The sequence below is a fragment of the Suncus etruscus genome, chromosome 5, assembly GCF_024139225.1.
Source record: "Suncus etruscus isolate mSunEtr1 chromosome 5, mSunEtr1.pri.cur, whole genome shotgun sequence".
NCBI lineage: Eukaryota > Metazoa > Chordata > Mammalia > Eulipotyphla > Soricidae > Suncus > Suncus etruscus.
The window spans coordinates 39,943,009-39,955,989 of NC_064852.1; the positions used below are offsets into that span (position 1 = coordinate 39,943,009).

The following is a 12,981-nucleotide window of genomic DNA, read 5'->3' on the forward strand; positions in this document are numbered from 1 at the left end:
AATCTAACAAAAGGTATATTGATACTTAGTAAATATTATAAAAATTACTAATACTGGTATGAAGGAAAGAGGAATACTATTCCTATCACCTGTATCATTAACTTACGAATTACTGCCAGGAAAGTGATAAAGATATATATCACAACCTCAAAGCTAACAATGATGAATTTGTTTTATTTTATTTTATTTACAATATTGAGGTTGAATCCAGGGCCTCAAATATACAAGTTAAGTGCTCTACCACTAACTAAATTCCTGGCCTGTCATTAATTTTTATTGAATGTTTATTATACACTTGAGGTTGCACTGGGTATTTAATTTACACAGCAATCCTTAATGTGGATATTATTAGATACATTTAACAAACAAAAGAACAGAGGCACAAAAGTTTCTATAGATGATTGGATGCAATTCTGGGGAGAAGCGAGGTATGGGGTATATACTACAAGAGGATATAGTGTTAAAAGCATATATAAAACACTCCCATTTAACATCATTGTCAATTGTAGTGCCTAAACTTAAAAGTTTTTTAAGATCCTGCTAACATTAAATATCTAATGAAGGGCCAGAGAGAGAGAGAGAGAGAGCATGGAGGTAGGGGCATTTGCCTTGCATGCAGAAGATGGTGGTTCGAATCCTGGCATCCTATATGGTCCTTCGAGACTGCCTGGAGCGATTTCTGAGCATAGAGCCAGGAGTAATACCTGAGTGCTGCTAGGTGTGACCACAAAACCAATATATATATATATATATATATATATATATATATATATATATATTGAAAACTCAAAAACCAAAGCCTGTAGCATTCAAAGAGTAGGAATGGGTGAGAGAGAAAGTAAGGTATAGATTTTGAAAAGAATAACATAGTTGTTGGAAGGAAACCAAAAACTGCTATTTCTGTCTATTTTAATGATCTCCCTTCTGACTGGTGCTTTGCAGTATTTTCTTACCTTTATGTTCTTTAGAAAATTACCCTTCAAAATCTGCTGTTGTTGTTCAGTAACCACTTAATATATTAGTAAATATATCAAGTATTTGAATTACTTTCTTTTTTTGTTTTTGTTGTTTTTGTTTTGGGGGGCCACACCCATTTGATGCTCAGGGGTAACTCCTGGCTAAGTGCTCAGAAATCACCCCTGGCTTGGGGGGGAACATATGAGATGCCGGGGGATCGAACTGCGGTCCTTCCTTGGCTAGCACTTGCAAGGCAGACACCTTACCTCTAGCACCACCTCACCGGCCCCAAATATTTGAATTACTTTCTAATGACAAAATTTGATTGGCAATATATTAAACCATACTATTCAAGATAAAATGTATAGTCAATAACTATCTTAATAATTTAAATATTTGCATCTTAAATACAGTCTACTTTCAGACAATATATCATTATATGTATCTGTAGATAACTTTGGTTTGCTATTACGTATTTTTTTCTTTTCTTTTTTCTTAATATATTGATACCTTAGAAAATATAAAGATTTTTTTACCCTAACTTACAAAATAAAAACAGGTAGATATTAAAATGAAGGAACATTACACCTTGTGATAAATTTATTCAATATTGTCAGAGTATTTATTCAAAGATGACAAACCTTTTTTTTTTTTAAAAAATAATGTACGTCCTCAGGATTACTTTAACATGATTTAAAAAAGTCAGCATTTGAAGTTAAAATTGACATCAACTGACAAATAATTAAAAAAAGATGTAGTGCAGATACACAATGGAATATTATTCAGCTATAAAAATAGTGTCCTACCATTTGTACTAATGAACATAATGATAAATGAAATGAGAGAAAATGAAACACTGTATAACTATATTAATATATAGTTTATAAATAAATGAATCATTTAAAAAGAATACTTTCACACTCTATGACCAAAGTACTAGTGACCAGAAGGGGAATGGAGGTGGGCAATGGCAAGGAAGTTAATTGTATGGTGAGAGACAGAATTAGACTTAGTGAAAAATTTAATTTAATATAGAGACATTTTGACTTATGGGAATGTACACCTGAAACCTATCTATCATAGTAAACTTTATTTAAATAGAAAATTTTAAGAATAGTTTACTTTATTTTTCATTTTAATTAGAGAGCCAAACCAATGATGTTAGGGCTAAACTCCTGGTTCAGTGTTCAGAGGTTGCTCTTGATGTTACCAGGAGACCATGTGTTGCCAAGCTTCAAACCTGGGCTCTTGAATGTAAAATATAATTTCAATCTATTTAGTTTATGTTCCTCATATTTGAAATACTTTTATTTACATTTGTTTTGGTTTAGTTTTGAGGCAACACTCCAACTACCTCTAACTTTTTTACTCAGGACACCCTCCTGGCAGAGTTCAGTGGAATATATGTGGTGTAGGGAGTCAGAACTGTTTTGCCCATATGCAAGGCAAGCACTCTGACCATTGTAATATTTCTGGCCCCTTTTATATACTCTTATTCAGCACCATCATAATAATAAAAGTTACTCATCAAACTGTTAAAGGCTATGTTGCATACTATAAAGAGTTCAAACTAAACAATCTTATATACTGAGTATGCTTTAACAAAGATACACTTAATAACTGACCAAAGAAAATTATTAACAACATATAATAACAAATCTATATCATAAGTGAACATACTATAAGTACAATACGTTGTATACATAGGAAATTAAGGAATACAGGGGCCAGAGTGGTGGCAGAGCATAGAGAGTTTGCCTTGCATGTGGCTGACCAAGGACAGACTGAGGGTCCGATCACCTGGCGTCCCAAGCCAGGAGAGTTTTCTGAGCGTGTAGCCAGGAGTAACCCGGAGCATCACTAGGTGTGTCCCTAAAACTAAAAAAATAAAATATAAAAATTAAGGAATGCAATCATGAAATTTCCACGTGACCTAATGACAGGAACCTGACAGTAAACTGCTATTCTTTTTTCATTCCTATACCATGCAGTTTGTTTGTTTGTTTGTTTGTTTTTATTTTGACCAAAGTGAATTACAAATCTTTCTCAGCAAATTTTTAGGTACATAGCAACATTGAATCAGGGGCATTCCCACCACCAATGTTGTCCTCCCTCCACCCCTGTTCCCACCATTCATCCCATATCCCCCCTCCTCTACCCACCGGGGTTGCTAGTATAAGTGGTCCCCTCTGTGTCTAGCATGTTATAGATTGGGTATCGATTTTGTAGTCGTCAGCTTCGAATTTGGTATTTAAGTCTGATCTTTTTTTTTTTCTACTTAATGTTCATACAACTGTCTGGTCTTGGTACCTTCCATTATTTCCCCCTCAATTTGTGAGGCTGGACCAGATGGTTCAAATTATGTAGTTCTGTTTGAAGGAAAGAAAAATAAATAAATAAAATGGGGCAAAAATCAAACAAGCAAAAAATGGGAGGAGTTCATTTTTTTTAATTTTTAGGCCACACCCAGCCATGCCTGCGCTCAGAAATCAATCCTGTAAACTACCGACTTTTATTGACACTGAAAATGTAACAGAGTGGTTAGATTTGATTTCTGAAATTAGATTAGTCAGTCTAAAAGTAAACAATTGCATTGTATGAATTCTCACTTCTCTTTAAATGGAAAATAATTAATTTGAATCATCGAATATTTAATATCTGTCTATCCTGCCTTAGAACAGACAATTTGTGTTTCTACTATGTCTATGTAGGAAGAAAATGATTAAAGCAAAAATCTGTTAGAGTACTCTGCCTTCCCTCTTCCAGTGATTTTTAAATTTAATCTTAATTTGTATTTTAAGTCACTAAAAGTTTTAATACCTGAGCTTCTCAGGCTGCAAATTTAGGATTGATTTATGAATTCATTTTACACTAGACTTATAAAAAAGAGAAGGTATTAGATGCCTAAAAGTAATTTGCCAAAGTACCCACTATGCCCACTCTGACTCGAGAAGTTATATGCAAAGTTCTGCAAACTCTGAAACTACATGTTGAAAGAGGAAAATGTATAGACCATTGGTATTACACAAAAAAGCAACGTAGGATGCTTATTATTTTCAATTACTTGTGGGTAAGTTGTGTTATTAGGTCATTAATTTAGAAAGTGGCACAGCAGTTTTGTTTTAGATCTCAGAAGATAGCATTGGAAAATCCCAGTGAAGACCATGAGTACTTTGTTATGTAATCCATGTGATGTGTAAAAAGTGTTTGGAATCGTTGGGGATGAAGAACCTGACATAACCTTATTTTTTAATTTCTTTTTGGATTATTCTCCCCTCTTCTGACATTGCAATGTGGTAAAATGATTGCAGTAACTGCTGCCAGCTTTGCTAGCTATTTCTCTAGATTTGCAGTGTTGGTAACTTTCTGCTTCTAACAAGGCAATCAAGCCACACCTGAGGTTGATCAGTATGTATTGTAAAGCATCACTAATCAAATAAAACACTAGTAGTTTAGAAATTTGTGTTTATGAAGAGTAACTATTTTGCTTTCTTTCCTCAAACAATATTTTTGAAATGTTAGTCCTCCAGCATTTCGAAGTTCAAAAAATAATAATAGCAACATGTAATTGTAACATGGGAATACCTTGAGAACAGCAGTTTGGCAGGAAAAGGGCAATGTTTCAAAATAAGTCCCTAGCAAGACAAATTCTGGCAGATGCACAATTCTGGATCATATTATCCAAACTCTTGAAGTTTGGAAGATTTGAGTTTTTCTTTTGTGGTTCCCATCCTTAATAGAATTGGTAGTGGATGTTCCTTGTCCGAATTGTATCGTTTCCTCACTTGCTAGTAAAATTGGAAAATAAGTATGCAAAAGACTCCTAAAGGTATATATTATTCCTACCATAATAGCAGAAGTAGGTATAAAACTTTTCTTAGTTTTTTCCTTGCCCATTATCATGTATAATGTTATTTATTGAAGCTCATCTTTAAACAATTTTAAATTGTATTCTCTGGCATAATAACTTTAACAAAAATTAAGTCTCTCAATTCGTCAAGCCTGGTGCTTAAGCAGATTTTTGGCTTGTTTGTGTTGAGAATTAAATTTCATTTGAAATTTTTTAACATTTAAAAAAATAGTCTGTTTTTTCAATGCAAGAAAATATTACTCCTCAATATAAAAGTGATAAGAAACCATAGAAAAATAAGTGCAAATTTAGAATGCTAAAATATAAATACAATTTTGGCTAATTTTCTTTTGTGGATGTGAAAATTCAAGTGGTTCTTTTATCAATCTGAATAAATGCTGTGAATTTAAACTCAGATTTCTTTAGTTGAGTTTTTTTTTTCAGTTTTAAGCAAAATATTTAAATGGTCCCAGGGAAACAAGATGTTTATTAGACTTAACACAAACCTTTAAAATACAGTAAGCCACATGCTCAAAAATAGCTGAATCTCTGAGGAGAAAGAAAAGACTGAATTCAATTTTTCATAAATGATGGATTATTGTACTACACTGTGTATTTTCCAGTAAAGTGTCCTTTTAGTTTCACTGTGTGATTACAAGTTTCTAAAATATGTATGGGGTCACTTGGGTGCTGTGGGAAAATAGAAGGAACACAGTTCTGGTAGAATCAGTAGTGAAATCAGAAGCAAACTATGCACTGATTATCATAGGCATGTGTTTAAATTTTGCTTTCCTTAATTGGTTATGTTGTATTTACTTAAAATGAACAATTTGGCAAGTTTTTCTCCCTTGACAACAGAAAAGTGTAAACTATTTTATAAGTTTGGCTGTTAAAATCAGATTTGTAAACCACAATATTCAGACTTTTACTGCTTTTTATAGGGATTTTGTGATGGACATTGCTTTATAATCATGTGCTTTTAACGTTTTTAGTTTATAGAGTTTTTCCATTTATTTGGTTAATTAAAAATAAGTCCTGTATATTATAGCCATTGATTTTAACTTCTGCATAGCTCCTCGTAGAACAAAATGATCAGAATGAATGATGGCAAATATCTTTGTTATTTGACTTGTCATCTAAGGACAATTATTTATGGCATTAGGATACGGAAGTTGACACTTTAGTCTGTGTCCAAAAAAATAAATCACTAGAGGTTACTTTGGAGAATTTTGTAGTTAAAAACTGTGCAGTTATAACTAAAATTTTATCTTAGTTTTTACGAGTACAGGAAGAAGATAGGATAAAACTTTTAAAACTCTATTTTTATTTCTTTGAAAAAAAATCAATACACCTTATTGCTGGCATGTGGAACCAGTGATATTGAAAATGATATATATGTATATATTATCTTTAAGGAAAAGTATCACAAATACCTAAGGTTTTTCAAAATGATAAAACTCATTTAATAATGGAGTTCATATTTTCACATACAAAGCATGTGTTTTATTTGTAAAATACTTTATAATATTACATTTTTATTAATTTATTAATTTTTAGTGGCAGGACACAATGCTTTCTTTGGCAATGTAGTTAATGGCCCCATATTTTCTTGACTGTAAAATAACAAAACATTGAGGTGTAGGGCCGGTGATATAAATTTATCAGACAGATTGCATGCTTTGTATATAGGAGATCTGGGTTCAATTCCCTATTCCATATGGCCACCCAAGCAGCATGAAGCATAAATGCTAAAGATGTAGCCAGGAGTAGCATCCAAATACCATTGCAGTGTGTCCCAAAAACATAAACAAAATTTGAAGGTGAAACTAGAAATAGACAGTGTTACCTCTGTTAAACTTTAAAGTTAGATAATTCCATGTAATCTCAAAAGCAGATTTGGGACTATAATTCTACCAGGAATAGAATTGTTTTCTATAGGGGATTGTGTTTCTTCAGCTTCCAAATCTAGAATCAAATTCTAGAGTCATAACCTAAAGCTATATATGATATAGAAAATCAAATATCACAGATGGTTGTTGCAATGACCATCACTGGTCATGTTTGCAGGTAATTTTATCATCTAAAAAAAGCAACTATCCCAAAATACTTTAGGTACTACATATAGACCTTAAAATAGTCTAGTAGCTACATTTTAAAAAAATGATCAGTATTCACAAATATGTTTTAATAGCCTACTTTATTTAACTAAAAGTGTCCAATACAGTATTATCTAAGACAGAAACTATAATTAAAATGCTCAATGGCCACAGATGAGATGACTAATGGCTACCATATTGGATAACATATATCTAAAACAAATCCCACACAACTTCAGTTATATAAAAAATAATACATGTAGATCCTACTGGCGTAAATATATAATACTACTCAAAGACAGGAAAATTGTTCAGGCCTTCAAGCTGCCTTGACTCTTAATGACATTGACAGTGAGATTATCCACAACACTCATGCTATGTTATCATTCTTCTAGGCACATTATGATTATCATTCTTCTAAACACTCTCATCTACAGAAGTAGTACCCAACATTTCCAAAGGATAGTCCTATTGAACTTTTTCACATCTATTTAAATGATAGTGAGATAAGTATGTATATACAGTTTTTAGAAGTTTATATTATTAAATAGCACTTGGAAAGTTTTCTTAGTTCTTAGTTCCTTTATATTCTCTAAATGTATTCAAATACCAATAAACAAAAATTTCAGCAAGAGATGTAAGTTTTTCTTTGGTTTTGGGCAATAATCTTCAGTAAGAAGCAATTTTGCAACTCTTACCTGAAACGATATTTATTTGTCAATGTCCAATATTTATGATTTATGATTTATGATTATTACAACAGAGAAGGTACCAGATACATTTGGGTGGAAGATAGGGAGGCTGTTAATGTCCCACGCATAGTGCACAGGATAAAACACTGCAAGAAAAGAATTATCTGGTTTAAATTGTCAATGGTGCCAAGGTTGAAAATCATAACTTTGGGTAATATGAAAAAAAGTTCTTTTAAGTGACAAGTAGTGCCTCAGTTCAGTATTTAATAGTACCCAATTCCACATAATAATAAAAAGGTGGAACTTCATTGAAATTTAAAATCCATTCCTCATATACCTACGTTGGAGGAAAAAAATGCTTTTCTTGTATCATAGTCTTACCTATTACCTTAAGTCCCCATCTTGCCAATACAAACTTACAAGATCCATGTCAAAGTTGAGGGAAGTAGTCAAAATATGCGTATTTGACTAATTCATTTTTTTTCTACTTTGAATTAAAAGGAAATTTCTGGTTTGCAATTTCTTTTTGATACTTTTGTGACTTCCTAGGAAACCTTATTATGGCCATTTGACTACAAATATTCTAATATAAGAACTTCATAATTACATCAACCTCTTTTCCTTCTGAATGCCTTGAAGGGCTTAAATGATTCAAGTGTCACTCACCATAACTACAAAATAAAATATTCTGCACACAGTAGTTCCAAAAATAATTTTGTTGATTGGCCCATTGTACGTCTCCCTTTTCAACTGTGGCTTATAATACTGTGAACGAGAATTCTTTGCATGCAAAAATCTTTCCAACAGAACATGTACTACCAGTGTACACATTTTCCTCCACCAATGTCTGAGGGAACCCCCTTCATAATTCCATCCCAGGTAAGCTTAGTTAGTTTTGTGGCCAACTCCTAATTCTGTTGTCTTTGAAAATTTTTTCTTCCATGAGTATTCTTTTTATATCTCACACATGACAAAGATCATTCTGTATCGGTCTCTCTTCTGGCCAACTTTACTCAGCATGGTACTATTTTTTAATTCCATTCAATTATAAGGGGATTGTATAATTTGGGGGCTTTTGTTTGTTTGTTTGTATTTGTTCTTGGGTCACATCCAGCTGTTCTTCAGGTCTTCTGACACTGCTCTGCACTTCAGGAATAGTCTTGGCAAGATTCAGGAGACCATATAGCTATTGCACCCCAGTCAGCAAGAAGCCTACATTCTGTACCATCATTCAATTTAGGATTTTGTCTTTTTTTTATTTCTGAGTAGTATTTTTGTGTGTGTATGTGAGTGAGAGAGTGACAACGTTTTTTTTTTTTTTGGGGGGGGGGCCACACCCGGCGGTGCTCAGGGGTTACTCCTGGCTGTCGGTTCATAAATAGCTCCTGGCAGGCACAGGGGACCATATGGGACACGAGGATTCGAACCAACCACCTTTGGTCCTGGATCAGCTACTTGCAAGGCAAACGCCGCTGTGCTATCTCTCCAGTGACAACTTATTTTTTTAATTCAGATAACTGTCATTGGGTACTTAGGTTATCTTTAATTTTTTGGCTATTACTACAATAAATCTAGGGGTACAAATGTCTTTTTGGGAGGGAGCACACCCAGTGATGCTCAGGAGTTATTTCTGGCTATGTGCTCAGAAATCGGTCCTGGCTTGGGAACTATATGCAATGCCGGAAATCAAACCTAGGTCCGTCCTGGGTCAGCTGCTTGCAAGGCAAATGCCCTACCACTGCGCTATCATGCCGGCCCAAAAGTCTTCTAAAAATAGCGTTTGGCAAAACAAGTGGAAACAGAGATAAACAGATGGAACTATATTAAGCTGAGAAGCTTCTGCACCTCAAAGGAAATAATGACTAGACTACAAAGGCCACTCACAGAATGGGAGAAACTATTCACCCAATACCCATCAGATAAGGGCTAATATCTAAATTATACAAGGTACTGACAGAACTTAAGAACACCAACAAAATAACCACGTCAAAAAACGGGGAGAAAGAATAAAAAAAAAAACATTTTCCTATACATGGATGAACGTGGAAACTATATTTCTGAGTGAAATAAGTCAGAAGGAGAGAGAAAGACACAATAATCTCACTCATCTATGGGATTTAAGAAAAATAGAAGACATTATGAAATACTAGACAGAGACAGTAGAGATGAATGTTAGAAACTCCCGCTTCCAAAGTGATGAGTTCAGTTAGGGAAATAACTACACTGACAAATATTATGACAATGGTAGTGAGCGAGAGAAATAGAATGCCCGTCGAAGACAGGTAGAATATGGGGGAGGAGGAAAATGGAGGGTACTGGTGGTGGGAATATTTCACTGGTGAATGGAGTGTCCTTTTTCATAACTAAAATCCAACTACAAGCATATTTGTAATCACGGTATTTAAATAAAAATATTAATTAAAAAATAATCTTGGGTTAAGCACAATCTCCCCCATGCGGTGCTGTAGAATTCTATTTCTTCTGAAATCCTCAAGCATCTTGAAATGTAGAATCTGCCTCAAATTTTATAATAATTGGTGGATTTGATTGTGGAATTTTCAGATTGCAGTAAGTATGGTTGCATTTATACAAATAACAATGCCTGAATGCTAAAATATTCAATAAAATGATTCTTTTTCTTTTGGGGGATTACTCATGACTGAACTCAGGAGTAACTATGGCAGTGCTTAGTGAACTATATGGGATGCCAAAATTGAACCCAGATCACCTGAGTGAAATTCCTTTATCTGCAGTACTGTCACTCTGGTACTTAATAAATGTTTCTAAATGAATGGAGAAAAAAATAGTGTTTGGTGAGGTCAGAGTGATAACACAGGGATAGCGCATTTGCCTTGCACACAGCCAACCTAACATGGACCTGGATTCGTTCCTTGGTATCCCATATGGTCCCCTGAACCTGCCAGGAAATATTTCTAAGCGCAGAGCCAGGAGTAACCCCTGAACACATATAAATACTCTATAAATTGACTTTGTATATGCTGCCTAATTAACGTATTTCCTCCTACTTTCTCATCTGTAAAATGGATAGCATATTTTTATGTACTGCATAATGGTATTGAGGATTGTTTCAATAAGTATTTATTAAGCATACACTATATTAAACAATTTAAGGTAGTAATATGTTCAAGAGCAACATTTGCTGAAACAAATAAAAAAAATCTTTGCTCACCTGAATTTTATAGTGCGGGAGGATTAAGTTAAGCAACATATAGTATCCAGCATATAGGAAGACCACAATATATTTTAGCTCTACTGGTAAATAATCTGAATGGATATCAAATTCTGAAATGTGATCTGAGAGAAAGAGAGCCTCTAAATACTCAAGTGTCAAATATCCTTATCTCATATCTACAATTGAATTAAAGAGCCAAATACTCAGCTCAAATTTATATCCTATCTCTCAAAAGCAACAAATTGTTGTTTGTCATTGGTTATATATATGAATACACCTAGACTCTATGCTTCATGAGGGTTTAGACTATAAGGGTTAACATTAACTACCATCGAAACCATAGACTGATGATCAACAGCTATTTAAGCAAAGCTTTCAAGATAAAGCTAAAATACATGATGCTGAAATTAGAAAATTGAGGGACCCGGAACATTTTTGAGTTTGTATTTCAGAATTGGGACTGGAAATTTCCTTTAAGAGAACAAAAAAAAAAAATCACATCATATGATATTCCTTTTGGGTCAATATAAAAAATATTGACGGGGCCGGAGAGATAGCACAGCGATAGGGCATTTGCCCTGCACGCAGCCAATTCAGGACAGAGGATGGTTCAAATTCGGCAACCCATATGGTCCCCTGTACCGTCCAGGAGCAATTTCTAAATGCAGAGCCAGGAATAACACCTGAGCTTCCGGGTGTGACCCAAAACCCAAAACTCCCCCCAAAAGTGTGTGTGTATATATATATATGTATATGTATATATAGATGTATATATATACAAAATTATTTAAAAAGAATCTTTAAAAATACTGGATTACAAGAAATAATATAAATCATAATTAAGTGTGATTAGCCATTCTAAAGAGATATTCTTCCTAATTTAGATGATTTTTATTCTCACAACTATTTTGTGTAGTATAGAATAGATGAACTTATCCTGAAAAAAGTTATCATGTTAAGTATGAGGGAATGAGTATGAAAATAAATTGTGAATACATGAAGCTAATTATATTCTCATTTGCACATGCATGCTGCAACACAGTTAATATTTCAATACAGGCAAATTTTACTTGTATGCCCTATCTAAACAGAATGGACTAAGCTATCAATTCAGGTAGTTTTTCCATAACTATTGTGTCCTACTCCTATTTGCATAAAGTAATAATCATAAAGTAGAAATTTACTGAATGCCTCTGACTTTTTTCACTCTCTAGTGTTCAGACTGCATCATAGTGCTTCTGATACAAGCGACAAAAACCGAGTTAAAAGCAGATTAAAGAAGTTTATTACCCGAAGACCTTCCCTGAAAACTCTACAAGAGAAAGGACTTATTAAAGGTATAGAACATTTAATACTTTTACTGTAACTGTGAAAAAAGAAACGTGCATAAAAAAGAAAAAATGTGCCTTTGTGACCATAGCTATTCAACTCTACCGAAATATTAGGATAATTTATTCTTTATATGTTGATTATTAAATTTTCTTTTCTACAACAGGAAAAAAAGTTAATCCAAAATAAATAAAGGTGAATTATTAGGATAATAGGAAAAAATACCTAGAATTACCAATAGAGATTCAAGACTTTGCATAAAGAGCACAGAAGGCATACTCTAATAGTATTATATTTGACACCATGTCCCATGTATCAGGTTTATATCACATTTTCACATAATATTGAATTTTATTTCATCATTATTATTATATCCAGATTTGACTAAAGTTGCCTCACCACCCTAGTTATAGTTTACTGTAAATATAAGCTACTGTGTGAGACAAATTAATGTCACAGAAATTTAATAATGCTGAGGTTGGGTATTGACAATTCATTCTAATCTGAAAAGATATATACTTTTGCAAGTATTTCTAAAGGACATTAAGTCACCTAAATATCTTGTCCAGTAGAATAGAAAAAAAAAGTTATGTTTGGTATTAGCCTAGTTTGTTGCTGCTGCTGTTGTTGTTTTTGTTTTTTCGGCCACACCCGGTGATGCTCAGGGGTTACTCCTATCTATGCAGTCAGAAATCACTCCTGGCTTGGGAGACTATATGGGATGCCGGGGGATTGAACTGCGTTTTGTCCTAAGCTAACGTGCAAGGCAGACACCTTACTTCTTGTGCCACGGCTCCGGCCCCCAGCCTAGTTTTTTTGAGTCTCAAGTATCTGTATTGTTAGGGCAAGACCATGCCACTTACC

At 33.7% G+C, this 12,981-nt stretch overlaps 1 protein-coding gene across 1 annotated transcript in view; it reads left to right on the plus strand.

The window, feature by feature from the left end:
* ARHGAP15 (Rho GTPase activating protein 15) overlaps positions 1-12,981 on the plus strand; it is a 723,932-nt gene that overhangs the window by 373,221 nt on the left and 337,730 nt on the right. The window contains exon 8 of the mRNA XM_049773571.1: positions 12,003-12,125. Coding sequence (XP_049629528.1) covers positions 12,003-12,125 — 123 coding nt within the window. The remainder of the gene's footprint in view (positions 1-12,002; positions 12,126-12,981) is intronic.